The sequence below is a fragment of the Oryzias latipes genome, chromosome 1 (assembly GCF_002234675.1).
Source record: "Oryzias latipes chromosome 1, ASM223467v1".
Taxonomy (NCBI): domain Eukaryota; kingdom Metazoa; phylum Chordata; class Actinopteri; order Beloniformes; family Adrianichthyidae; genus Oryzias; species Oryzias latipes.
Window position 1 is genome coordinate 24341182 of NC_019859.2, and position 26115 is coordinate 24367296.

General features: G+C 39.6%; 1 protein-coding gene across 1 annotated transcript; it reads left to right on the forward strand.

The window, feature by feature from the left end:
* Window positions 1-173: 173 nt before the first annotated feature.
* Window positions 174-26115, forward strand: LOC101160878. The gene is made up of 10 exons (XM_004066107.4): window positions 174-402; window positions 1228-1271; window positions 1567-1632; window positions 2992-3058; window positions 4310-5539; window positions 15289-16035; window positions 17995-18373; window positions 18987-19228; window positions 20372-20551; window positions 25066-26115. The coding sequence occupies exons 1-10, from the start codon at window positions 334-336 to the stop codon at window positions 25309-25311; spliced, it is 3270 nt and encodes a 1089-aa protein (XP_004066155.3). The 5' UTR covers window positions 174-333; the 3' UTR covers window positions 25312-26115.

The window sequence follows — 26115 nt, forward strand, 5'->3', positions numbered from 1 at the left end:
ATATTATAATATGTCTGCAATCTGTGGTGCATTTATTTCTTTTGCATATAAAGTTGTATCTTACTAAATAAGATAATAAAAAAATAATTATGTCAACAGTCTGGGGTGCATCTTCATGAATGTCTCCGTCGTTTCCACGGCAACCAAAGGGGCTGACCCCGTCCACGTGACAATTCGCAGCCTCGCCGCACCGCTGCGATTTGTCTTGCGTGGTGGTGTGTGTATGTCTGCTTGCTCTCGTGCAGTTTGGTTGTGATCGCGCCTCGCATACGACAAAGCCTAAAGACCGTACGGAGAGGCTTGAAGACGGGCAGCTTAGTTCGGGTATGAAACATGGAGCTCTCGGCGGCGGGAGATCGCATTTTTGCCGCGGAAGCGATACTGAAACGCCGCGTTCGTAAGGTGAGCCGCCTCAGTCCCGCGTGCTGTGGCCGTCTGCAGATGTTGGCCACGGCCAGCACCTATCGGCACGGCTCTCTTCAGTCTATAAGCTGAGGGGCTGTCCTCCTGCGCCTATGTAATTCTATAGGGGCCTTATGACTGGCGAATGCCTATACTTTGTTAGCTAGCGCTAACTAACAGCTAGCTAGCAAAGCTTCGGAATAGATGTTTGCTCGTGCGGTGAGAAATGTGCGAGACAATCAAAACACCGACACAAAGAAGGGGGCTAGCTTAAAAAACAGGCCAATCCACAAATTTAAGCACTGCTAGACACGGAGGAACATAAGTTTATTTTTACCCCAGCTCGCAGCAGCTAAGCTAAATATAAAAAATGAGTTTTATAGCGCCCATATACAACTCTCAAGTTTTTAGTTTCATCTGCAGGGTAATGTTGCCATGGGAGTTTTGTTACACCAAAAAAAAATTTGTTTAAATCAAAATACCTATGAAAACACGATTCAATAAACGTAAAAAATAATGAAGACCTGTAGGTACAGAAGTTTTTTTTTTAATGGACTAGTCTAGTGTCTATTATTGTCTGGCAGCCTCATCAGACCTTCTTGAACTTTTATAAAAAATAATCTATTTAAAACTTTACTGTAAAATTAGAGAAAAATAAGTAGCCTAATAAATCCTATTGTTCAATTCACAAGCACATTTTCACGTCCTTTAAGTACATGATAAATATTAAGTTGCAGCTGTGTTTCCTAATTTAATGAGACATTTTTTTCAGTCATATCTGTGTATTTGACTGCATTTTAACCATTTGTCCTGCTTTATTTTAAGGGAAAACTTGAATATCTGGTCAAATGGAAAGGATGGGCCATGAAGTAAGTAATATTCCTGTGAAAACATTAAAAAATTATAATCTTGCTAGAAATGATTATTATTGTCCTTATTTCATGTATTTATTTATTTTGGTATTCCTGTGATTGTTTAAATTCTGGTTATGAGAAATTTTCCCTTTGATCTTCACCTTTTTTATTTGCATTTTGGAAATAAATAAATAAATAAAAGTCATTTTAAATGACTTTTTAGTATCTTTATTTATTTATTTTTAAATGCCTATTTTCCTGGGCATTACTAGTGTCTATATTAAAAATGTATTGTTTTCTTCCTGTCCAGGCACAGCACTTGGGAGCCAGAGGAAAACATCCTGGATGACCGGCTAATTTTGGGCTTTGAGCAGAAGTGAGTTTACAAAAACTGTCCTAAAATAGAAAATCTTGCATTTGTACAAACTTGGCACATGTTCATACCAACATTACAGTTTAGTTAATTATAATCCAGTAAAGGCAATACTATACTTTTACGTGTTAAGGCTCAGACTGATATTTTGCTTCTAAACCACTACAAATGTTTGTTTTCTTCTCATGTTCACTTATATGTTCATACTTTCTAATGAGCTGTAATCAAAGTTAAGATAAAACTTCTGAACTTAAGGGTTACTAAGTCTTACTAAGCTTATACCTTAAAATAAACCCTTGCAAATAGGATTAGTCCTAAGTTTCCTAATTCTGTCAAAGAATACTATCACTAAACATTTTTTCCCAAAAACCCTATTTTGTCATATTATCTTAACATCTTTTGTTAACTCTGTTACCTGTTCTACACTGTTTTTCCACAATAGCTAATAGTTTGAGGTAGTTGAGATAATTCCAATAAACTGTGTTTTATAATCCTACAAAAATAAGAAAATATTGATTTTATTACCAAAGTTTTATGAAAATAAAAGTCCATAAACATTTAGAAGAGTGAGCTAATTATGGAGGAATTACAGATTTGTTTACTTGTCAACTAGAAGCCCAACACTTTTATTAACAGGAGGAGCAATGTCATGTGTTATGTGTTTTTTTTTTCTCTTCTAGTTTCCACAGCAACAACTCTGCTGCCCACCGCTGTATCTTCGCTCTAATCACCGCGGTGTGCTCCTGCATCCGCTGATGCTGCTTATTCAAAACCGACCATGTCGACACTTAATGAATGAGATGATTAGCTTAAATTAAGTGTTACAAAGCAGGAAGATCAGTCATTTGACAATCATATTTTGTATTTATAGACTTCTCCAGATCATCAAATGCTCTGTCTTTACCTGCTTGTGTTCCACCTCTCTGATTAGGAGGGAAAGTACATTTTCTAGCAAGTGGGCTTTGTTGAGCATAAGAGGGATCAAATGTACCTCTGTCACCATTAATCTCTATTACCTATTTATTCAATACTCTAAAATTGTGCTCATCTTGTTGGCCCTTTTATACATCTTTATAAGCTTTTTTCTCCTCCATTTGGGTTTCTGTGAAGTTTGTCTGAGCTGAACTTCTTTTTCTGTACCTTTCCAGCCTCTAATCACAGATTTTCAGCGATGCTAAAATGACATCAAATGGAAAAAAAGACATGAACGCACAGAGAACCAGCTCTGCTCAGATGTTTTCTGGGCTCATCTGCTCTACTTTCACACTCTGCCAACTTGTTTCTCTTTCATCTCTATCTGAATGACTCTTATATTTCCTTTTCCATTTTCTGCTCTGTTCTAATTCTTCTGCTCTACTTTAGGGAGCGGGAAAGGGAAATACACGGTCCAAAGAAACGTGGACCTAAACCCAAAACGGCTGTCATGAAGGTACAATCTTGATTCTTTAATTTTTTTTAAATACCGTAAATGTCAACCCTCAGTGGTTCGGAGTCATTTTGAGTGTTTTTACAAATTTCCAATTTGCACTAATAATTAATCTTTAAACTGTTTTTGTTGGGATAATACCACGTTTTTAGTACAACCCCAGATTTTTTTTTTTACAGATTCTTTTCATTATTTGCATAATAATTCCAAAATAAACCTGGGACTGTACAAAAACAAAATTCCAAATATCAAATGTTGTCTTTTTTAAGGCAAAAATTGAGTTCAAGCTAATTTTATAACAAGGATCAAGAGTTCAAAGACATGATAAAAATGTGTAAATCCAAAAATTTAAAGGGAAGACAAGATCACACAAAATGAAAATAAGAACAGGGTAAACTCCCAAACTATTTTAAAACTCAAACATTTATTCCAAGGGGTGACAAATGTGTCATAACTCTAGTTATGTTTGTTATAACCCAAACATTGTGAAGTTCATAGATTTTTTGAAACCTTCTCATCAAATAATGAATGAAAACTCAACTAATAGTGGGTCTGCGTGGTTGTAAACGCGGGATTGGCCAACGTATCGATAAGTGCAGAGACTACTAAGGCTCAGCTTTGTTTTTCTCCATTAAAGATGATTTAAAATAATAGTTTGTGCCCAGTCACCAAAGAAAATAAAGTCATACATTACATACTTTTAAATAAAGTCATACATTTGTTTACAGAAATGTAGCTGGACAGAAATGGTTTCTGTCTTCATGCTGCAGCTTCTTAAAGTGATTTTTTGTGTGTGAATCTTCTTACTGGGGGAGGGGGGTTAACAAAGGAACAATTTAACCTGAATGAAGTTCATGTGGTTATTTTCTATTGTTTTTTTTGCTACTCTGACATGTCTTTAGAAAATCCTACATAGTAGACTGCGGGCTGCTGAAAGCATTTCTGCTGCCCTACTTTCTTTTTCATGCAGCCATTACCTCTCACAGCATGTCGGTCTGCAGAGCCCTCGGTGCTGCTAGATATGGAGGTCGACTTATGATTTTCTAACCAGTGCTGCTCTTCAGAGCTTATGACAGATTATGGCAGAAACACAATTTAATGCTTTATTTTGTGACCTTTTTATTTTTATTCTGTATTTTATGTAGCAGTTTGAATAACTTGACATAAATGAAGCAACAACGTGGACGAACACAACAGTTTTTGCTCGAGGTTTTAAAAATGTCTTAAAGTTTTAATGAACTTTTTTATTTTCAGGCTCGTCCTCAAAAAGGCGAATCCAGCAGCTCAAGCAGCCGTCAGACCACACCACACCCCACCTCCAGCCGAACGCCTCCGTCCTCTGCGTCGTCTCCCCATTTGCTGTCCTCTTCCTCCTCTTCCTCAGCTGCGGCGCCTTCTCCTAAGCTTAACTCTCTGGCCGCCACCCACAAACTAAAGAAAGACATTCATCGCTGCCACCGGATGTCCAGGCGCCCCCTTCCTCGCTCAGACCCCATGGCGTCCACCTACTCTAGCGCAGGGGGATTCCCCTCGCGCATGCACGTCTCCCCGTTTTCGGAGACCGTCCGCATCCTGAACCGTAGAGTCAAACCGCGAGAGGTCAAGAGAGGCCGAATAATCCTCAACTTGAAGGTCATTGACAAGCCAGGTAGGGGTGGCTCCGCCTCAGGAAGCAAGAACACGGCAGCGGGACGCCAAAACATTCCTTCTCGTAACCGCATCATCGGGAAAAAGGGAGAGGCCCCTTACAGACCCTTCCAGCCTCCTCTGAAGATGTTAGGGTTCCCCATGTACGGCAAGCCGTTTGGGCTGCAGTGTGGAGGCCCTGTGCCTTTTCCCCCACACCCTGGATCATGCTCCAGCACAGGGACGAGGGTTAGCAAGAACGCCTCCTCTCGTTACCAGTCACCTCCTTCTCCCTCCAGCTCCAGTGGCTCGGGGGAAAAATCCCCCACCGGTGTCACAGCTGCACAATCCCAGCCTGCCACTGAAGACGTCCCCCCAAGCAAGGACAGCAGCACTCCTGCAGAAGGAACTCAGCCCGCTCCTGCCTCTTCTTCAGATCCAAACCCTGCAGCGTCAGCAGCGACCTTCCTCCCTTCATCTCCATCTTCATCCCTAGATGAAGAACAGGGTGCTGAGGACCGTTCAGTCCCAGAAGAAGGAGGTAAAAAAGATCCCTGCCAGCGTAGAGCTAAACAACCGCCACCCAGTGCAGCTCCCTCCATCCCTGCAGGGGATCAAACATCCCCCCTCACCGACCCCCCAAGAGTGCCTACTGAAGGGGACACAGACTGGCACCCCGAGATGGCGCCCAGCTGCAAAGATGTAGTGGTCACAGATGTGACCACCAACCTTGTCACGGTCACCATCAAAGAGTTCCCCACCCCTGCGTCTGGGCCTGCTTCGCCCTCTGCGAGCCCCCAAAATGCCTCCTCTCCCCCTCATGTGACCAGTTCAGAGGAGCCCAGCGCCACTAAGCCATAAGAGATAAGATGAAGTAGATTGCCATTCAATTCAAAGGAAAACATGCCACATTAGCTCCATGCTGACATATCTGCAGGGCTTCGTCCATGCTCGTGAAGCGGTTAATGTCATGTCAAACAGCACCGCCCAGCTATGTAATAGGAAAGCATATTTTTTTAAGAGAAATTTTAAATTATACCCTTGCTGCCATCGAAATTGCCATAATTTATCCGCTTGCATGGCATTGACTCTTAGCATACTTTGATAGAAGTGATAGTTTGATGCCTTCGACTTCTCCCATCAGTGATCTCCGCTGCGTGGGCCGAAACTTTCATCAAAAAAATCGCTCTGTTATTTTATTGACATCATGACCTTAAAGGTTTAGCTTGATCGCACTAAAGGAAACGTGTTTTTGCTTCTAATCCGGTAAATTCTTCGGTATCAACACAGTAAGTTCAACGAAACGCGATCGACTGCCTCAAAACCTGGCTTCATTGTTGTTCTTTATTTGTTAAGGCCTTCCTTATTCTTGTAAACGCACAAGCATATACTTACAGTGAATATGTATTTATGTGCATGCACAACCTCAAAAGCTGCGAAAGAACATACTAGAAATAGTTTTTAGGTCGTTGCTCTCGGTCCTTTATCCCCACTGCCTTGAACTCCATTATGCTCACCAGGAGCCACGGATTGAAGTTGGGCCAAAACCGTTATGTTTGACTGGCCAGTGATGTGGTTCGCTTTTCCAAATCGGCTGCAAAATTCATTGCCTTATCTTCTAGTTTGGCTAATAAAACATGCCACTTTTTTGACTGATGGTGTACTTCTAACCCGTACGGCTTACTGAGTTTTCTCTTTTTTCTATTGTTGGATGGTAAATATCTTCACTTGCTTGTATAACCTTTTAACTTTTTCTAGTTGCGGTGAAGGGCTTTTCATTGTGTGTTTCTCATACAGACATGTGTAAGCTCATACCCGGAGGGATTTATTCAGACACATCTATATTGGTGCTGGAGATCAAACCATCAATCTGCCAGTAACCAGATGAACTTCCGAAGCTGTGAGCTGCGTCTACCCACCCCCCACCCCTCATATGAGTACATTTGGTGTCTTGTGGCGTCTCTCTTTGTAACTTGTAACTACGTGTAGGGCTTTTGCGTTACCTCCAGGACGGATCTCTTGTGCTGTGTCACGAACTCCCACGTTAAAAAGAAATTGGTAATCCATGTCAATCACAGAAGAAACTAACGTTCACAACGGCTTTGGCAATGCGCGTTTAAGTGACTACCTCCAATAAAAAAATCTATTTAAATGCGTATGTGTGTGTTTTGGGCTTAGGAAGTTAAACTAGTTGATCTTTGACCAGTCAGGGAGTCAGATTTGGTAGCGACGTATGGATATTTTTCCGTGTTTTTCAATACACGGAAGTGCCAACCGATCCTGAAGGAGAAAGGCATAATTGTGGTTTTTAAGCGGTCATAATTCTACGACACCAGGTCTCTCACATATCAGATTAGAGCTGTGAAAGAGAAATCCTGGGGCAAGACTCATGAGATTTGTATCGTTTCAACATTTCGCACAAAGCCTCTTCCAACTGTAGGTACATGTGCTACTATTGTGTAGCGACAGTCCAGTGTGAACATCCTTTGCTAAAAGCGCGGTGTGGACAGAGCAAAGGCTCAACTGTGCTCTCCTATTTGGACAAATGTGTTTACAAATGAACTGGCAGGTTGGGCGGAAGGATTTAGTTTGAAAATATTGTATTAAAAGTTGCTACTCTACAGGCCTTAAAAACTGTAGCAACAACAGCAGATGAGCAGCAACACATGGAATGGTGGGTAATATTGAAATAAGCTAACTTGCTGATTTGCAGCCGCGTTCTAAGGAGAAACGAGGGACAGTCGTGGCTTCGTATAGTGAAATGAATAATGAATAGTTTAGTTCCTTTTAAAATAAGTTCCTTTACAAGGGTTCAAACTGTAACACCTCTTTTAGCTTTGGTTTGTGTCCATTTTTGTTGGGTTCTTTGTGTGTATCTGCACTGCTGCTGTTTTACTTATAAGTCACAGCTTTGCCAGAGGCATTGCACCCTCACCTGTCCATTAAGAGAAGCAGAAACCACACATTCATACTCTTACATTGTAGTGGAGACTTTTAGGTAGTCTGGCAGATCTTGTTTCCTTGGATCATTTTACATACCTTGTTTTTTTTTTTTTCCTCTCTTCACACATAATTGTTGCTGACTGATGTGGAAGGAGGGGACTATACTTCCACAGAGCGTCTTGTAGGAACATTGACCGTTGTCTTGAATGTTTTACATGTGAGTAAATGTACTTAATGTAGTGCTGCAGACTCCTGTTTAAAGATTGCCTTATAACCCTTCATCAATGATCAAGCAGCACTTCTTTCTCCATGGTCCTTGCTGTCACATGTGAATGCTATAGATCAGCAAACTACCAAAACCCGAGGCTGCTCTCCTTTATGCCGCACTGAAGTAGCATGAGTGGACTTGAAGGGTGTTTTATTTTATTTTTTTTAATTATGTTGTTTTGTCACTTGATAGTGACAGTGCAATATGTCATTTGATCATTGGAAGGTTGTGTTTGTCTGAGTTGTAAGATTTCCTCACAACTAAATGGTTTTCAATGACGTCCTGTTTCTTAAACCATTGTTTTAACATTGTTTTCTTCTGACTTTTTGATCAGACAGATCGAGTCTTTCTACTAACTTCCTGCTTTTATTCCAACGGGACAAAAATACGTATGGCTTCTTTTCCTTTTGGAGTCGATATTGTGCTCTTCAGTTATATCTTTCTAGCATGGACTGTATTTGAGAACTGGACTGACTAACTGTGAAGTGACCCACACAAAATGACTTACTTCAATGAAATTAAGTTAATTCGGTCGCCATTTTTTTCCTATACAAATGCCATGGTGGAACCAGACAATACTAGTAAGCAGTGATTGGTCCAAATCAGTCTGAGTCATCATTTCTATGGCAACCACCCCTGCAATCAAGAGTGAGCTTGTTGGATCATTGACTGTTGGCCACACCCCTACCACTTGATAGTGGCCTCGGTAGAATCTGTCGAAATTTTGGAATGTTCAACATGAGAACACATACTTTTATTGAGGGATTTGATTGGCCAGTTTTTAACTGAATAACTTGCTCTACAGAAAAAAACGTCATAAAAAATTGTATTAGCAAGAACATGTTAAGAATGGTTATTTTGACAAATAGGATGAGTAATAGCTGTCTGTTTCTCTATACAAATCTATGGGATTTTGGCTTCTTGTAACAAGCGGGTACTTCCTGTTTGGAACACAGGGGGGGAGGGGTCACCCAGTCCAGTACTCGTATACAGTCAATAGTTCCAAGTGCTAATTTTAGTGGAATCATTACAGATGTGTGCTGCCAGGTAGCCTTGTTTAAAAAAAAGATGCTTGATCTCAGAAGGTATGAAAATTGATTGTGCTGCTTTTGTGTCCTTGACCGTGAACCTCTTTGAGGCACATCAACTAAGATCAAAGTGGAGCTTTTTCTTTTCTTTTTCCTACATGTATTTCATCATATCTTTTTCTGATCCTGTCTGCTCTTCAGGACCTTCCTCTTCCAGGACTCATAGCTTCTGTAAGCCTTCCTATTTTCTTTTCCGATCCCATAAAAAATAATACTTCTATCTGTACATTTTATCTTTGCCAAAATTGTCGCAGCTTCTGTTTTCTGGAACTTGGTTCCAAGTCTTCCTAAATTTCCCAGAAAACCCTTGAACCGAGGGATCATTTTCCTCTCCAGAATGGATGTGTCTTTGTTTGGAATTGGTTCTTTTTCAGACGTGTCATGTCAGTAACATTTTTAGGTAGAGCCACTAACCGTTAGACCTGTTAGATATCAGGCTTCTGTAAGGCTTTTTGTTTTTTCTGAGGTAGCACACCCCAAGTTAGTGTCTTGTATTTCAACCAAATAGGGCTCTTGATTTTTCACCTTTCTGCCCTTTGAAGTTATTTTGCATACAATATGTGTGTGTTGTAGTTTGTAAGTGCTAGATTGGTTAGGCACTCATTGAATAAAAGGAAGGATCCTTGTATTGTACAGATAAATATGCTCAGATAATAATGCCTTCTTGTTTTTAAAGTTCCTTTTTTCTTGTTTGTACTGTAATACATTTTAAAATATGCATAATGATTTCAATGTAATGCATTTTTAATGTAATGCAATGTTTTAAGGGTTTTTTGTAATTGGGTTTGATCAGAAGAAACTTGCGTTTTGTTTGGTTTTCTGCTACTATGAATTATTTCTGGTGAATTGATGGTGATGATGAAGATGTGGAGGATTAGGACATTGTAATGTATTTGAACTTCTGAAGCATGTTTGGCAAACCCTTACTGTATAAATGATGTATTCAGTGTCATGTTACCTGTTACTGTTTTCTGTGATTCTCGTACAAGGCTTTTATTAAAAGCACTTTAAAAAAAAAGGTTCTTCAGTTTTAGTTATTACTTTTATCCTGTTTACAAAGATGAGAAGGACCTTTTCCTGAAACAAAGAGAAATGTGGTCTGTACTGAAATGTCAAGTGGCCTCCAGGATATGTCATAACATCAGTAATAGAACTTGTAAAATTTCTTGATTGCGATTGGCTAAAATACATTATAAGCTGTGTAAACTTGAGGCGATAAACTCTGGCCTCTTTCTTCTTCAGAGTCTTTAGGGTCAGATGAGGAGACTTGCCGGCTTGTTTATGTGATCAAAACCACAGTGGTTTTTACTTCTATGATAACTATTTGTGTTCCTGTTCGCATGACTTAAATGTAGATGTTTACCGTGAGCGTTCAAATACTGAATATTTATCATTTCATATAAATCCAGATTTAATGTTGACAAAAGTTTTTTTTTATTAAAGACAGTTTTTATTTTATTTCTGTTCTTTAAATATTAAATTCTATTCTATGCGATGAAAGGAAAATTATTAAAATTGAAAAGAAATATTAAATAGGTCATTTGCATTTAATATTGTTAATATTTCATATGCCAAATGGTTACCCTGGATAAAGGGAATCGATTAGGTTTCTTTATGCTTCCTTTTTTTTTTACCTTGCTCCACCTTTTTACATTGAATTGTAAATTGCAAAATGCATTTTTATTGGACATTTCCCCTAAAACCCACAACAATTTAAAATGTAATTGCTTTAGCTTTTATTTAAAACTGTATTTTTTTAATGTAAGGTTGTATTGTATTTTTTTATATTGAATTCTAAAATACAAAATGCATGATCAAATTGCAAATTGAATTGTCATCAATGGATAAATGATTATCACTTTAAATTACGGATAAAAAAAACATCCTTCCAAACTGGTATTTGAACCGTAGCGCAGTACTTCAAACTCCCTCAGAGAGGTGCTGTCGAGCTGCTTTAATGTACAAACAGTGGCAAAGTATAGCTCAGATTCTAATGGAGACTTTGTGGGATCAAATATTACCAAGTCTGAATTAATGTGGCAGAAAGCTTCACCCCAGAGTGCTTAGCGTGTCTCTGAGTGGTAAATGACTCATCAGATGTTTGGTGTTTCACCTCTGCCCTATTCAATGTTGAATATTTAAGTGAATAAAATGAATTCATTTTCCTGATCACCCATCTGGGGTAAACAGCAGTGAGTAGGTCAACAACTGCTTAAACAGAAGCAGTTGCTCTGAAGGACCAGAGTTAAGCAGAGCTTTAATTAAACATTTGGATCCCATTGATACTCCTAGAAGATTTCCTGTACCATTGTGTGGTTTGTTAAACTGTTTCAACTTTCTGACTGGAATATAGACATCCATTTTGCGGTCATTGGAAGCTTGTTTTATTTTTATGTCAATGTTTAGCTTCATGTAGATTTATGTGAGGATCAAAAATAAATATGTATGATATCATGGGACTTCTAACTGTTTGCATTCGAAATTAAACGAGTCGTTTTCCAGAAAAATTATTTAAAAATGAAAAATCTGCCCTCTAGAAATATGTAAAATAAATCGTAATGAGGAAATGAATAAGAAAATGAAAACATACCCATCCCACAATTTAAAGCCCATTTTTGTAAAACTGTTTCAGGATGAGACTGGGTTGTTTGATTACCTTACTCCTATGCAGAAGCACCTTTATAGCACCATAATTGTCTTAATGCTGAATCAGAGATCCTGTTTTTTTTTTCCTTTGAAAAACCTTCCAATAGAGCAAAGATTATTAGTTATGCTGTGTTTATGAGGCAAAACCACAAAGAAACTGCCTTTTGTCAGACTGTCTTTCTTCTGCAAACCTTTTAGTTTTTTTTTTGTTTTTTTTGCTCAGTCTTAACGATTCATGTTAAGAACAATTTCATATCATAATTTCTGGTTGCCGATCTAATTCATAGTTGATATTGGTTGATTTTGAACGATCCATTCACTGACCTAAAATCGATCCAGGACATCTTTAGCTAAAACTTCCACCAGTTCGACTCAGAGATAAAAACCTACTGAACACTGCAGGTGAAGTTTTCGAGATTCTTTGTATGTCTTAAAACTTCTTAAAATTCTTAAATATTTTAAACGTCTGTACAAACAAACAAGTCAACAAGAATTAATGGCAAATCAATTCATGTTTTAGTTTAATAAAGTTCAGCCCACTTTTGCAAAATAATCCAAAGGGAACATTATATTGGAACATTCTATCACACTGTATGGTCACGTCTTTCTAAAATTCAAAGTATTTCCACACATTTTTCTGCCATCACAAGTGTGTTGTCCGCTGTGATGTCACTTGGTCATTTTTACATTATAGTAAAATAAGCTTACTATGTCTCAATCAAAATGGTATTTTCCAATAGCGATATAATCAATGTATTTTATTTTAAAGCAATTTTATAATTGTATAGATCGATTTCATCAATGACTTGTCTCACAGATTGATTTGGTTGGAATAGGAATCAATTCATGGATTTAGTCTATTAATCGTTACACTCCTATCAGTCTGCATATTATTTCTCCAGCATCGTTTATCAACATGGCCCATTTTCTCATCAGATGTCAAGCTTCTGCCACATCTGTGAATGCACAGCCGGCATGGGCCTGTGTGGACATGCCGAAGCACGTGACTTGGCTGGACTTGTCAGTTTGTGACCTACACGTGCACGACCCTGTGAATTGTGCCCGTAAAGGAATAAGAACTGAAAGTGTCTCCAAACGATATATGTATGATTTTTAATTAAAAAAAGGAAACCCTAAAATTTTTTTTTTTATCTTTATCCTATTTAGCTCAAACACGGAGTGAGAGCCATCAACCATCCGTCACTGTGCAGCTGCTTCAGGCCGTCTCGCTCCTCCCCTAACAGCGGTCCCCATGGTTACGCACGGAGGAGAGCAGCTTAGCAACACGGAGATCGAGGCAGCATCTCTAAGTGTAACGGGCGCGTATCGGTCTGGCTGCAATCCAGTTCGTAATGCGCGTCTGTTGACCCAATCAATCTGCGTTGTGTTCTTTTAGTGTTGCTGGACAAATGAGGAGAGACTGGACCCGAGCATCTGCTGGTTGCTGCCCTTTTATTGATCACCACAGAGGGATCTGTACTTATCAAACAAAACTAAGACAACTTGGTGACATGCAGTTCCCTGGTTATACACATGGGGTCTCAGTATCCTGTTGAGCAGAAAAACGAGAAACTTTCCACACGTGTCTACTACAAACTTCCAACACATCTGCAAAAATAGCAGTTGACTGAAACCAATGCATATTCACCATAGACAGAAACAATTTCACATTAACACAATTTCTGTTGCATTTTCACCAGTAACCAACAAAATGAATTCAAAATGAAAGCAGAGAACAAAAGTATTAACTCCTGTCAGTCGTCTCAGCAGTGGTGCACAAAAAGTAGAAAATTCTCTTAAAGTGACAGATTTTTGCACTCGTGTCGAAAATATATACACATCCTGATTATGAACAATATGAAAATTTCTTAAAATATATATAATAATGATCAGGATTGGGTGAAATTCAAAACAAATAAGAATATAGATAAAACCGTTAGTCTACCCTTGTTACATAAGCTGACAGCGCGGGGCCATCAGTCCTGCGCTCACAAGACATTCAGCTCGGATCTCCAGTGAGGTCTCTTAGGGACTGTCAACAAGTTAACAAGTGCATGAGATGGAGAAGATTTTAGATCAAACCCAAGACTAAATGCTTTGCAAAAATAAATAAATTACTGCAAAATATTTCCTCATGTTGTGTCTAAATAATCAGATTTATTTTGCAATATTTTAATAGGAAAAGTTTTACAATCATAGATGCTCAATATTTTATAAGAAAAATGGTTTGAAGTAAAGATTCTGCTTTTTTAATATCTTCCAAACCATGTGACCTTGTGATTTTAAATATATAAAAAATTATGACTCCAACATACACCGTACACATATTTTATAAAAAAAATGTATGTGATTTTTTATATAATAACTCCAGCTATTCGCAAATTAATTCTGTTAAGTTTTTTCAAAAGCTTCCAAACCATGTGACCCAAAATCATGAATGCCAAATTGTTGTTCTGACATACCTACATCAGACACACTAATATGTTTAGCAATTATAGATGATAAAAATCTTACATGAATTTTTGTATTAAAATTCCAGCTGTTCGCATTTGAAATCTGTTCTTATTTTCAATAACTCGCAAAACACCTGACCCAAAGATATGAAAAGTATGCCGAATTGTGGTACTGACATCCCAACATCAGACACACCACTTTGTTTCGTAATCAAAGATGTTAAATATTTTATATGAATTGTTATATCAAAATTGCACAGGTTCGCACATTAAATCTGTTCATTTTCTTTCAATAGCTCCCAAACCAAGTGATCCAAACAGATGAAACCTATGCCAAATTGTGTCACTGCCAACCAAACATGAGACACAGCACTTTATTTTGCAATCAAAGATGATAAATATTATATATGAATTTCTATGTCAAAATTCCAGAGCTTTGCATTTGAAAGTTGGCCAGTATTTCAATAGCTGGATGAAAATGCAATCCCCTCTTTGCATTTTCGTTTTAATTATAAAACAGAATAAGCGGTTTTTAAGTAGAAAATAAAAAAGCATTTTGAAGTATTGAATTTTTATTTTAAATTTGAGTCAACAAATGCAGTTACATTTTGAAAATTAAAAATCATTTCTGTTAATCCATTTTAATTGTCAAATTAGACTTTTTTAAATGAAATTTGCTACACATTTACCAGAGAACTTTTTGAAAATGAAATGTCAAATACCATTTTCTTTATCCTTTTAATTAAGTGACAGAAAAAGCGGTGTTGAAGAAGAAACTGAAAAATCATTTTGAAGGAATGCTTTTTCATTTTAATTTTGAGTCAACAAATGCAGTTTCATTTTGAAAATGAAAAAACATTTCTGGTTTTGATTTTTATTTGTAATTATGCTACACAATCGCTTCCATAAAAATCTTCTCCATCTCATGCACTTGTTAATTTGTTGACGGTCCCTAAGAGGCCTCACTGGAGATCCGAGCTGAATGTCTGTCGAATTTCCAACCTAAAACTAACATCACCGCAGTGCTCAACTGGTGTTCAAGAAGACGACAGCTGCGCCATTACGCACCAGCGGTGAATCTGCTGTAAGTGTCTTGCTTTCCTGCAGCTTTCCTGACATGTAGCGTGACTCAGTAGGTCGTGATTTGCTCTCGCGTGTCTCTGCTTATCCATCCTCGCTGCCGTCCGTGATGTTGCGGCTTAGTGACTCCTCGCTCTTCCATCCTCTGCCGTTTTAGTCAGAATGAAGTTCTTGGTGGTGGTCCTGGTCGGGGCGGGCTCCCTGGCCTTCCTCGGTGCGGCCATCTGCATCGTCGCCAGTGTTTATCCCCGGAAACGTGGCGCGCCCTCCGGCGATAATGCCACGCTGACCTCGGAGTCGGAGGCGCTGCTGCAGCCGCTGGAGCCCGGATCGGTGGCTCAGGCCGGACCCCTCGGCGCGCTCCACGGCGCGGGCTCCTACGAGGTGGAGAACGGACTGGGCGGCATCGGGCTGGAGGTTCCCACGCTGAACGAGCTCAATCTCGGAGAAGGAACCGATGGAGGCTCCGCGAAGCAGTTCAGCTTCAGCCGACTCATCTGCACCCCGCTGCCCGTGGGAGAATGCCGGAGCAAAACCCTGAGGCAGCAGGCGGACGAGCCCATGTACACAACCGGGGACGAAGACCTCCGGACCACTGCGGAGGAGCTCCGGCAAATGGTGCTGCAGCAGAACGACCAGATCCTGATGGACCAGAGAACCATCAGGGAGCTGACGGGGAAGCTGAGCGAGTGCGAGCGAGGCTTGGAGGACGACCGGGTAACACCTGCGCAGGGCGTCGGGGTGTGGAGCGGGAACCGACGCGTCATGGCCGGGGATGATGTGAGTGGGGCGGCGGCGCAGCTGCAGACGGCGCGCGCGGTGGAGGAGCTGGCCAGGGCCATCATGGACCTGAAGGACCGCATCGAGAAACTAGAGGTAGGCAAAAACCGAAAAAGGACAGGTGAGACTTAGGAACCTTTTACTATTTTATGCTCAAAGCAGCTCCTAGAATTGAGATCTTTCAGTTCTAGAAGTTTTTTCAGAGTGGAAAAACACCTTCTAGACCTGTTTGTGAGAATGGAAAAACCTGCTTAAAATATTTCAAAAAGAGACAAAAAATGTAATAAAGAAAGAAAATGCGGCTATTTCTGCACTTAAGAATTAAAATCCCTGAAATATATGAGAACAGAAAAACCTGCCTGAGTTATGTGGGAAAATAGAGAAAATCTAATCATTAGGAAATCTGACCATTTTATGCTCAAAGCTTGAAAATAAAAATTCTTGAAGTTAGTTAGCTAACAGATATTTAGTCAACACAATCTGTGAATTAGTATAAAACCCTGTGTTACACAACTATAAAAACTAATAAATGTAAGATTTTTAACAAATAGTTTTGTGTCCGAGTTCACACATAAAGGAGACAGGCCGTGCAGAATCAATTTTCGTTCTTGTGCACCGTCCCTTCTTATTTATTTATTTTTCCACCTCATCCTTACTTTAAAAAAAGGAACTTTTGACCCAGACACCCTTTTTGTCTCTTACACAAACTTTACTGTTTGGTCTGGTCCCCCCCCCCCCCCCCCCCCCGGGTCTTCACCCCTCATTATATCTCCCACCTCCACCCCCTATGATCTACAGCTCACCATCCAACTGCAGGATACAGAGGCATAAATAAAACATGAAGCTCGCTGGACAGGAAAAGTGTGGTGGAGAGAGAGCGGAAGAGGTCGAATTGTGAGTCTGTGTGTGTGTGTATATGTGTGTGTGTCTGTTAGGAGTGAGACATAGGTAGGCGTGTACACACAATCTTTGCTGCACCACTGTGAGCTCTCTCCTGCCTCAGTCACGGAGGTTGTCTGTGTGAATTTATAACCGGGGTGTCCAGATGCAGTCCTGCCTCAGCAGCTGTCTTGATCTTTCCGCCCCCACACTTGTCTCATCCACACAAACCTCTATACATCTGTTTATTTTGCTTTACCAACACCAAATTCTTTCCACTCTGTATACTAAACCCACCTGAACATCACTTTTAGAATCGTACATTTAGAGAGAGAAAAAAACATTTTACCTCCACCAGCACAGAAAATTCAGTGTTTTTTGTTTATTTTTGGTCATGGACACGTCCTTCAAGGATGAAAGAGCTGAAATGTTGTTTTTATTGATTAAAATTTGAGAAAGCAAGTTAGCGCACACTCGAATCCTACCTAGTTATTCACTTTCAAAGCAGATAGATCCGAAAAATCTCACTTTTATGTTGATTTTGTAAACTGGAGTCAAATTTATAAAGTGTCTGCTAACAGAAAAGCCCCAGCACAGATTTATCCTAATTTCCATCTTTGTATACTTTCTCCCGCTAGCCACCCCCAAACTAACATTATGTGCAACAAAAATGGTTAATTTTCTTAATAAATGTCCTCCATTATCAGAAAAATGCCACAAGTACGTGTTAAAAAGACCAAAAACACTATTTTTATTTGAATGGGTCTTTAAACTGAGCCCCGGTGTTATATACAGTGTTTTTGTGCATAAATGTATTCCTTTATTCATATTTAAATGGATATGCATACTCATCTGTGCTAAAAGCATAAACAGTTTAACTTTGAATAAGTCCTTTTTTAGAAAAACAAAAATATATACTTTTAAAAGAGGTGAGAGTTTGTGGCTTATGACATAAATTAAGTGACAGAAAATAAATAGGATAAATTATAAAGAGAATGAACAATATTGGAAGTCTTTTTTGGAATATTAACATCACCAAAACAGCTAAAATCAATTTAGCCATTCCTTTGTTTTTATTTAAATCTATAAAAGTTTTCTTTTTTCTTAGTGTTTCATGTGTGCATCTGTTTGTTCCAATTGTGCATCCACTGAGTTATTTTCCTGTTTTCTTTGCAGGCAGAGATAGGGCCCGCTGCCTTGAACATTACAGACACATTTGTGGGTGCAGGCGGTGGTGGCAGCAGCAGTACCAGCGGCGGCGGTAGCAGTAGCCCGACCGGTAATTCTGGAAAGGCTCCAGTTCCGTCGACGGCGTCATCCCCAGGGGGCCGCCGTCCCGGTTCGCCTGCAACCTCTGGCCCCAAGCCTTCCTCTAAAGGTTCCTCTGGGCGAAAGGGCACCTGGCGGGTGGAGGACCTGGAGGGGGAGCTGGAGAGGAAGATAAAGATGCTGGAGAAGGAGCGACAGGCCATGAGGAAGGAGACACAGGGCCAACATGAGAAAATCAACCAGGGCATTGGCAGCGTTACTGACCGTGTCACTGAGCTGGAACACAGTGAGTCTATGGGGGGCAGCTAGGGAGGGTAAACTAATGCACAGTGAGAGGTAGACAGCTTTATCATCAAGCTATTCACATCAGCGTTGTGAAGCAAGGCTGAAATGAAAATTTAACTAGCTCTGCAATGGAACTGGGTCGTCACCACAGTAAACTGTAAGAATAACTTGATGCTTGAGTCCTTAAGACTGTCAAAAAGAAAAGACAAGTAAAACATGACATGCATAAATGAAGCAACATTTTCCTTTCTCTCCCGTGTTCCTGTGAAAGAGTCATATTTTTCTTTTTTTAGTAGAAAAAGGGGAGTCATAAATAATTCTGCTTGTTTCAACTAAGCAGATGTTACTTTGGAATATCTTTCAATAATTTTAACTTCCATTCATTATAACTGCTTAAACAGACAGTGAGATTCAGATGTAAAAACCTACAAAACACTGAGCTTTAGCAGTGATTCCTCCATCCTTTTGGAGAATTTTCTCCAATTTAAAAGCTGGTTGAAGTTATCCACAGGAAGAGTTTGTAGATTGATAACTTCATAAAATCAATTTATATTTGTTGTCGTAAACTTTTCTAATTAATGTCTGTATTTATCTCCTTGACATTTGTCTCCCAGCACTTACGGAGCCACCGTTTCCTGAAGGCTTTGTCCTCTCCTTCCCTATGCGGACCAATTACATGTACGGGATGGTCAGGAAAGAGATCACTGAGATGTATGCCTTCACTGCCTGTTTGTGGCTCAAGGCTAAAGAAGGAGGCATTGGGACGCCATTCTCCTACTCTGTGCCAGGTCAGCCCAATGAGCTGGTGTTGCTGCAGGGGGTCCACAATCCAGTGGAGCTGCTCATCAACGATAAGGTCAGAACTTTTTCTCAGTTTTAACCCTAAAAATGGGAGAAATGTCTGATTGGACCTGCTTTGTTAAAAAAAGTGGATTATTTCAACACTTTTAGCAAAGTATATTATTTTTCGTTCGTGCGATGCTTCTGAACTACTCCGCCAAGCTCCGGTGTAATGCCAATCACAACGAATGCAATTCATGCATCGATTTTTCAGCTGCTGCCTCTGTTTTGATATGCGCCAAATTTGATGTTCATGTGTTCATAAACTTGACGCTCCCTTCGGGATTCTCCTCTTTGGACAGCGCTTCTTCTTATGCAAAAATGTCAGTAGCAAATACTGCTACAGGCATTTACAGTGTCCTCTAGTGGTTGTTGGTGGTAAACAACTGCTAACAGGCGACCGATTTTTAGTGGGAAAATAACAAATATAAGCCTTTGTTTTTAAAAAATCACAAGTAAGTCGCTCCTTAGAAGAAGCCTCACCTCTGGCCAAACTATACAAAATAACTGTGACTTATACTCGGGGAAATATGGTAGTGCTGACCAGAAGACCTCAGTAGCTGGTCAGGATACATGAAGTTCAGTGGAAATATTTTTATTGTTTTATTTTGTCAGATGAGAATATTTTCTGGAGAGAGAAAAAATAAGCAGAGACACCTCAAAAATTTGGCCATAAGAAAGTAAAAAGATCCTTGTTTTAAGAAAATTTTTTGTTATTTTCTGTCTTGCAAGAAAAATAATCTTATCAATAAAGTTTTTCCAAAGCAAAATAATATTAGTCTAAGAAAACACATCTTAGTTACTAGAATTTTTTCTTAATTTAAGAATTCTTGGCAAGATCCTTTTTCTTACCCCATTGGCAGATATTCTTTGGTGCTTATTTAAAGAAAACCTGCCAATGGGGTAAGAATATTGGACTTTTTCTAAGGGGCCTCTTTTTGCAGTGCAGGAGGGAACTCTTTATGAGAAAAAATCCAAATGTGCAAACACAGAACACAAAAGACTTTCATCTAAAGCAAAGAGAAAAAGCTCGAGATAGGCTAGAGATCTTCTGGGGGAAAATGAACTCATCCATCTATACACACATCTGTTATTACAGTCTTTTGACTGACTGGCTGTAATGGACGTTATCAGAAATATTGTGTCCTCAAACCTTCAGGTGGCGCAGCTTCCTCTGTCCTTGCCACAGGATGAGTGGCAGCATATATGTATCAGTTGGACCCTGAGGGATGGAGTATGGAAGGCCTACCAGGGGGGCAAGATGAAGGGGAGAGGGGAGGGGCTTGCTGCCTGGCACCCAATCAAACCAGGAGGAGTCCTTATACTGGGACAAGAACAGGTGAGAAGGATGGGTGGATGAAAAGAGTGATGACTAAAAATATGAGAATGATTGGAATGATATCATGGTTTAAATCTTTGTAAAAAAGCATATAAATGAATGGAAGCTGATTCACTGAGGTGCAGATGACTGGACGGTTGCTGAAAACCCACTTGATTAACAAACAAACGAGACAGGTTGTAGGAGTGCTAAACATATGAGAGAACCCATCATAAGGTGAGGTGTTTTGAAAAACAATCATTAGCTCTTCACACAAGTGCAAAATAATTGGGTTCATCATTCTCATCTGCTTCTCTTCTTCATCAGTGAGTCAGATCCATTGCATAACCATTATGAAATCTGATGTTATCACTCCTCCCTTATGTCAAAGTTATGTCCCAGAGCTCATTGTCCATGCATAAAGGATACAGCAGAGAGAGGAGACTTTATCACAGCAAGATGACTCACTGATGCAACAGGACTTCATCTAATGGACAGATTTTTAGAGCTCTGTTAATCTCTGTTGTGGATGACTGATGAATAGTTGTTGTGCGAATATGCTTACTAGATTTTACACAATCCCAGGACATCCCTCCCCTTTATGAGGATGCTCGAAACAAACATTAATCTTATTTTGGCGGAATCCTCGCAACCCGGTATTTTTGTCCATGGCTTAAGCTTTCACTCCATTTTCATGATTATTTAACCAGGAAAGAGGACTTAATAGTAAACCCAATTCCTGATGCACAGCCATCTTCAGGTCAGAGGTTTTTAGAGCACAGAGCACAGAGTCGACATTCAAATACAACACATCTAAACAGGTTCAGTTGGGCAACTATAAAAAAGTAAACTTTCTAAAAAACTATTTCATCTGTCATCTTCAATTGAGTATTAGGGCCACCATGAAAGGAAAAAAGAGTAAATTATTATATGAGAAAAAATTCATAAAAGTATAAGAAAGAAGTCATAATTTTATAAGATCAAACTTGTAAAACATGAATAATAATAATAATAATAATAAATTTTATTTCAAGCGCCTTTCAGGTCACCCAAGGTCGCTGTACAAGGTTAAAATAAGAAAAACAGAATAAAACGTCAATAAGAAATTATCAAAGTAAAACATGAGTAAACATAAAGACATAGTAAAAAATAATAAATAAAAACATTTAAGATAGATACATAAAAAATTATAGGATAGAAAAACAGACAAACAGACAAATGAGGTTGCGATAACTGAATGGATTAACTGTATGATTGTTTGAAGAGATGGGTCTTGAGTTTGGATTTGAATAGTGGCAGTGTGTCGGTGTTCCGTAAATCTGGAGGAAGAGAATTCCACAGCTGAGGGGCAGAGCGACTGAAAGCTCTGCCCCCCATGGTGGCAAGACGGGCAGGTGGGACATGGAGTTGGAGAGAGGAAGTGGAACGGAGAGATCGGGAGGGAATGGAAATGTGAAGAAGGTCAGAAATGTAGGGTGGAGCCAGGTTATGGAGTGCTTTGAAGGTGATGAGGAGAATCTTGAAACTAACCCTTTGTTTTATGGGAAGCCAGTGTAAGTTTTGGAGAACTGGTGTGATGTGGTGGGATAACGTGGTCCTGGTGATAATGCGGGCTGCAGAATTTTGAAGAAGCTGCAATTTTTTGAGTGTTTTATTGGGCAAACCAAACAGGAGGGAATTACAATAATCGATCCTAGAAGTGACAAGACTATGAACAAGTACAGCAGTTGTATGAGGTGTGAGAGAAGGGCGGAGACGAGATATATTGCGAAGATGAAAGTAAGCAGAACGGGTGATGTTATTAATATGAGATTGGAACGAAAGTGAGCTGTCGAGGATGACACCCAGACTCTTTACCTGGGGGGAGGGAAGAACAGAGAAGTCATTGACAGAGATGGAGAAGCTATTGGATTTGGAAATAGTGGATGGAGTGCCTACAAGGAGGACTTCAGTTTTGGAACTGTTGAGTTGCAGAAAATTTGAAGAGAACCAGGAATGGATTTCTTGCAGACAGAGGGTAAGGGAGGAAGGAGGAAGTGATGAGGAGGGTTTCGTAGAAATGTAGAGCTGGGTGTCGTCCGCATAGCAATGGAAATTAATGTTGTGTTTATGGAAGAGAGAACCAAGAGGGAGGATGTAAATGATGAAGAGAAGGGGACCTAGGACTGAGCCCTGGGGAATACCAGCAGAGAGTGTGAAGGTGTTTGACATATGAGGTTTAATATGGATAAATTGACTACGGTCTGATAAGTATGAAGAAAACCAGGACAGAGGGGTGTGAGAAATACCAATAGTTTGAAGTCTGTGAATAAGAATATTGTGGGAAATGGTGTCAAAAGCAGCAGTTAAATCAAGGAGAATTAGAATGGACAGTGAACCGGAGTCCGAAGCTAAGAGGAGGTCGTTTGTGATTTTTAAAAGAGCTGTTTCTGTACTATGGAGTGGGCGGAAACCAGATTGAAAGTGTTCGTAGATGTTGTTACTGGAAAGATGAGCACGGAGCTGAAGAGCAACAGTTTTTTCAAGGATTTTGGAAATGAAAGGTAAATTAGAGATTGGGCGAAGATTATTAAAGTTATTTGGGTCAAGACCAGGTTTTTTCAAAACTGGAGTAATAGAGGCGACTTTTAGAGAATGTGGAACAATACCAGACATGAGAGAGGAGTGAATAATGTTGGTAATTGATGGGAGAAGAGAAAGGAGACAGGATTTAACGAGAGATGTAGGAATGGGATCCAGTTGGCAGGTGGAAGGTTTAGAGTTTGTAATAAGGTCAGAAATGGTTTGTACAGATGGAAGTGAAAATCTTGAAAAGGTTGTTAGAACCGAGGGAGGAGTGAAGATGTCCACTCCAGAGACTGCAGCTTGGCTTGTGAGCTGTTGATGAATTGTAGAGATCTTAGAAACAAAGAAGGACATTAAAGCGTTACAAAAGTCAGGTGAGGAGAGATGATTAGGGAGAGAATCAGGGGGTTTTGTTATATTAGATAGAAGTGAGTAGAGGGTCCTAGAGCTATGTCGGTTAGAGTGAATCAGGCCAGAGTAATAGGAAGTTTTAGCGGACGCTATAGAATCTTTATAGAGGATAATGTGGTTTTTGTACATGTCCTTATGAATTATGAGTCCAGTTTTATTTTGAAGTCTTTCCAGTTGTCTGCCTTTAGCTTTGAGCTGACGTAGTGCAGGTGTGAACCAAGGTGCAGAGCGGGTGAAAAAAGAAAAAAGTTGTAATTTTACAAGGAAAAAACGCCATGCTTTTTGAAAATAAAGTTGTAAACCTCGGTCTACATTACGTGCCGACTAAATCCATCAACTTACAATCATTTATGGTGATGCCGTGAGGTTTTAGTTTACCATAGACATCTATATCCCATAATGCATTTGGGGCTCTGCAACTATACTGCCAATGGGGTAAATGACACATCGGCCCAAAATCCACTCCTTGTGGATCATGAATTTTTTTTCTGAAGAGGCTGCAAAATCTTTTTTAATGTCCTTATTCTTATGATAAACTATTTTGACCTACTAAAATACTTAGTATTTAACTATTTGTGAAACCAATGCTTACAATGCCCGCTACATCTTTTATGATGAAACACATCTTTTTGTGAATTTATGACTTTGATAATGTAACTTTTCAATTTATAACGTATGACCTTATATATGTACAGTACATACAGCAGACACAAACACCCATAGACTTGAATATAGAACTAATCCATTTGTTTAGTTGTATTTTTCAGGACAGTCACTGTTTGACTAAACTAACCTTCATCGAGTTTTTTGAAGCAGCCATTAATGAGTGGACTCCAATTTCCATCCTATTTTTTTTCCTTCCTTTCTCTGAACTGGTGAGATCACATTTTGAAAACCCCACCAGATCACGTTTTTGGTGTTTTTAACAAGTTCTTGTGTCATTTTTTCTGATGATAGAGGACATAATATAAAGAAAATTAAGCCTAAAGTTGCATTTCTGACTCTTTCTTTATTTAAGTCATTGTAAATCAGGAGAAGACAAAAAAAAAAAAACAGTTTGAAGGAGCTCGGCTGTTTTCCTCGTCTGAGCTGGCATGTGTCTATAAAACTGTACGGCTGGATAGCTTGAATATTGTTCGCCACTCACGTTGCACCTCTAATGCTAGCTTGGTGGTGTGAGGGACTGTAAGCACCACCAATAGATGGATGATGGGAAATGGGGGTTGGCTTACTCTGCGCCAACAGTCACAAAGGTGAATTTTTAATAAACTCCTCTTGCTCTGCAGCAACTATGTCCTAGAAATCGACAGGTTGTTTGATTTTGGCTAAAAATGCCATAATAATAACTAAAATGTAGGGAACACTTTTAAAATAGATCAACATATGAACAGAGTACGACTTTAGGGACCAACAATCCCTCATAAGCATTTAAAATAAGTTTATAATCACATGATATTTATCATTTTTAAACTAGTTTAAAGCACTTGGCATGATTATTTCAATTATCATAATGAAAACACACACTATGGGATGACTAACTACTGTGTGTACTTTTCAAGGATACACTGGGTGGGCGTTTCGATGCCTCCCAGGCTCTCGTCGGTGAGATATCCCAATTCAACCTGTGGGATCGGGTGCTGAAGCCTGCAGAGGTGGCCGCCCTTGCTGACTGCAGCTCCTCAGTGCTGGGAAACATCGCCCCCTGGACCGATCATGATGTAGACGTCTACGGAGGTTCCACCAAGGAGTCCTTGGACCCGTGCCATGCTGCTCAGAGATCCAGCCTCAACAGCCCCAAACAGTGAAGGCTGACACAGAAAGCCAACCAGTCGTGGTTCAAATTAAAGGGGTTGAGAAGTTGATTCTGGTACAAAATTTGGGTTCAAGTACATTTGCTTGTTGGGGCTAAAAAGCTTGCTGAAGGACTGATAGCGCTATTAAGTCGTAAAGAGTGGTGTATCCGTTTTGTTCTTTGTTTTGTTGTCCACATTTATGTGATTACTTCTGCTGCGAGCAAAAGTAAATGTAGCTCTGCCAAAGACCAGTACGTATGGAAGGAGCGGTTAATGGCATCAACAGGTTTGACGGCGCTTTCCAATCGAGCACGGATTGGTTTTGTGTAAATTTGTGTGAATCTTGTTAGGCCCTTCATTCTGACGTGATAATGCAGACTAATGGCTTTGACGGGTTTGTAGGCAGTCATGAAATGAACTTGTAACTAACGGTGTCTTAATTTTGCAACACTTTCTATCTTTTCTCATTTTGTGTGACGTGGGTTAAGTACAGCAGCTGATTTCTGAGCTCCTCTTGTGGTCGTGTGCGTTCCATCATTTTATAACTGCATATGATTCATTTAATGAATGTCTTTATGCTTTTTTTCTATTGCATATCATGATCTGGAAACCGAAATGACTTCTAAATGTAGTATGCGTAATGTACCTCTGGTAATGTTGCTATGTGCTCGTCTGCCCCTCTTGCTGTAAGCTTGTCACACTTCTCCGAGTCCTGCAGTAAAAATGTTGCAGCGTTTTCCTTTGCAACCTGACAATGCAGCACTTTCTGCTGACCTCTGAAATAAACAGTTCACGTCTCACTAAGCAGCAATCTCG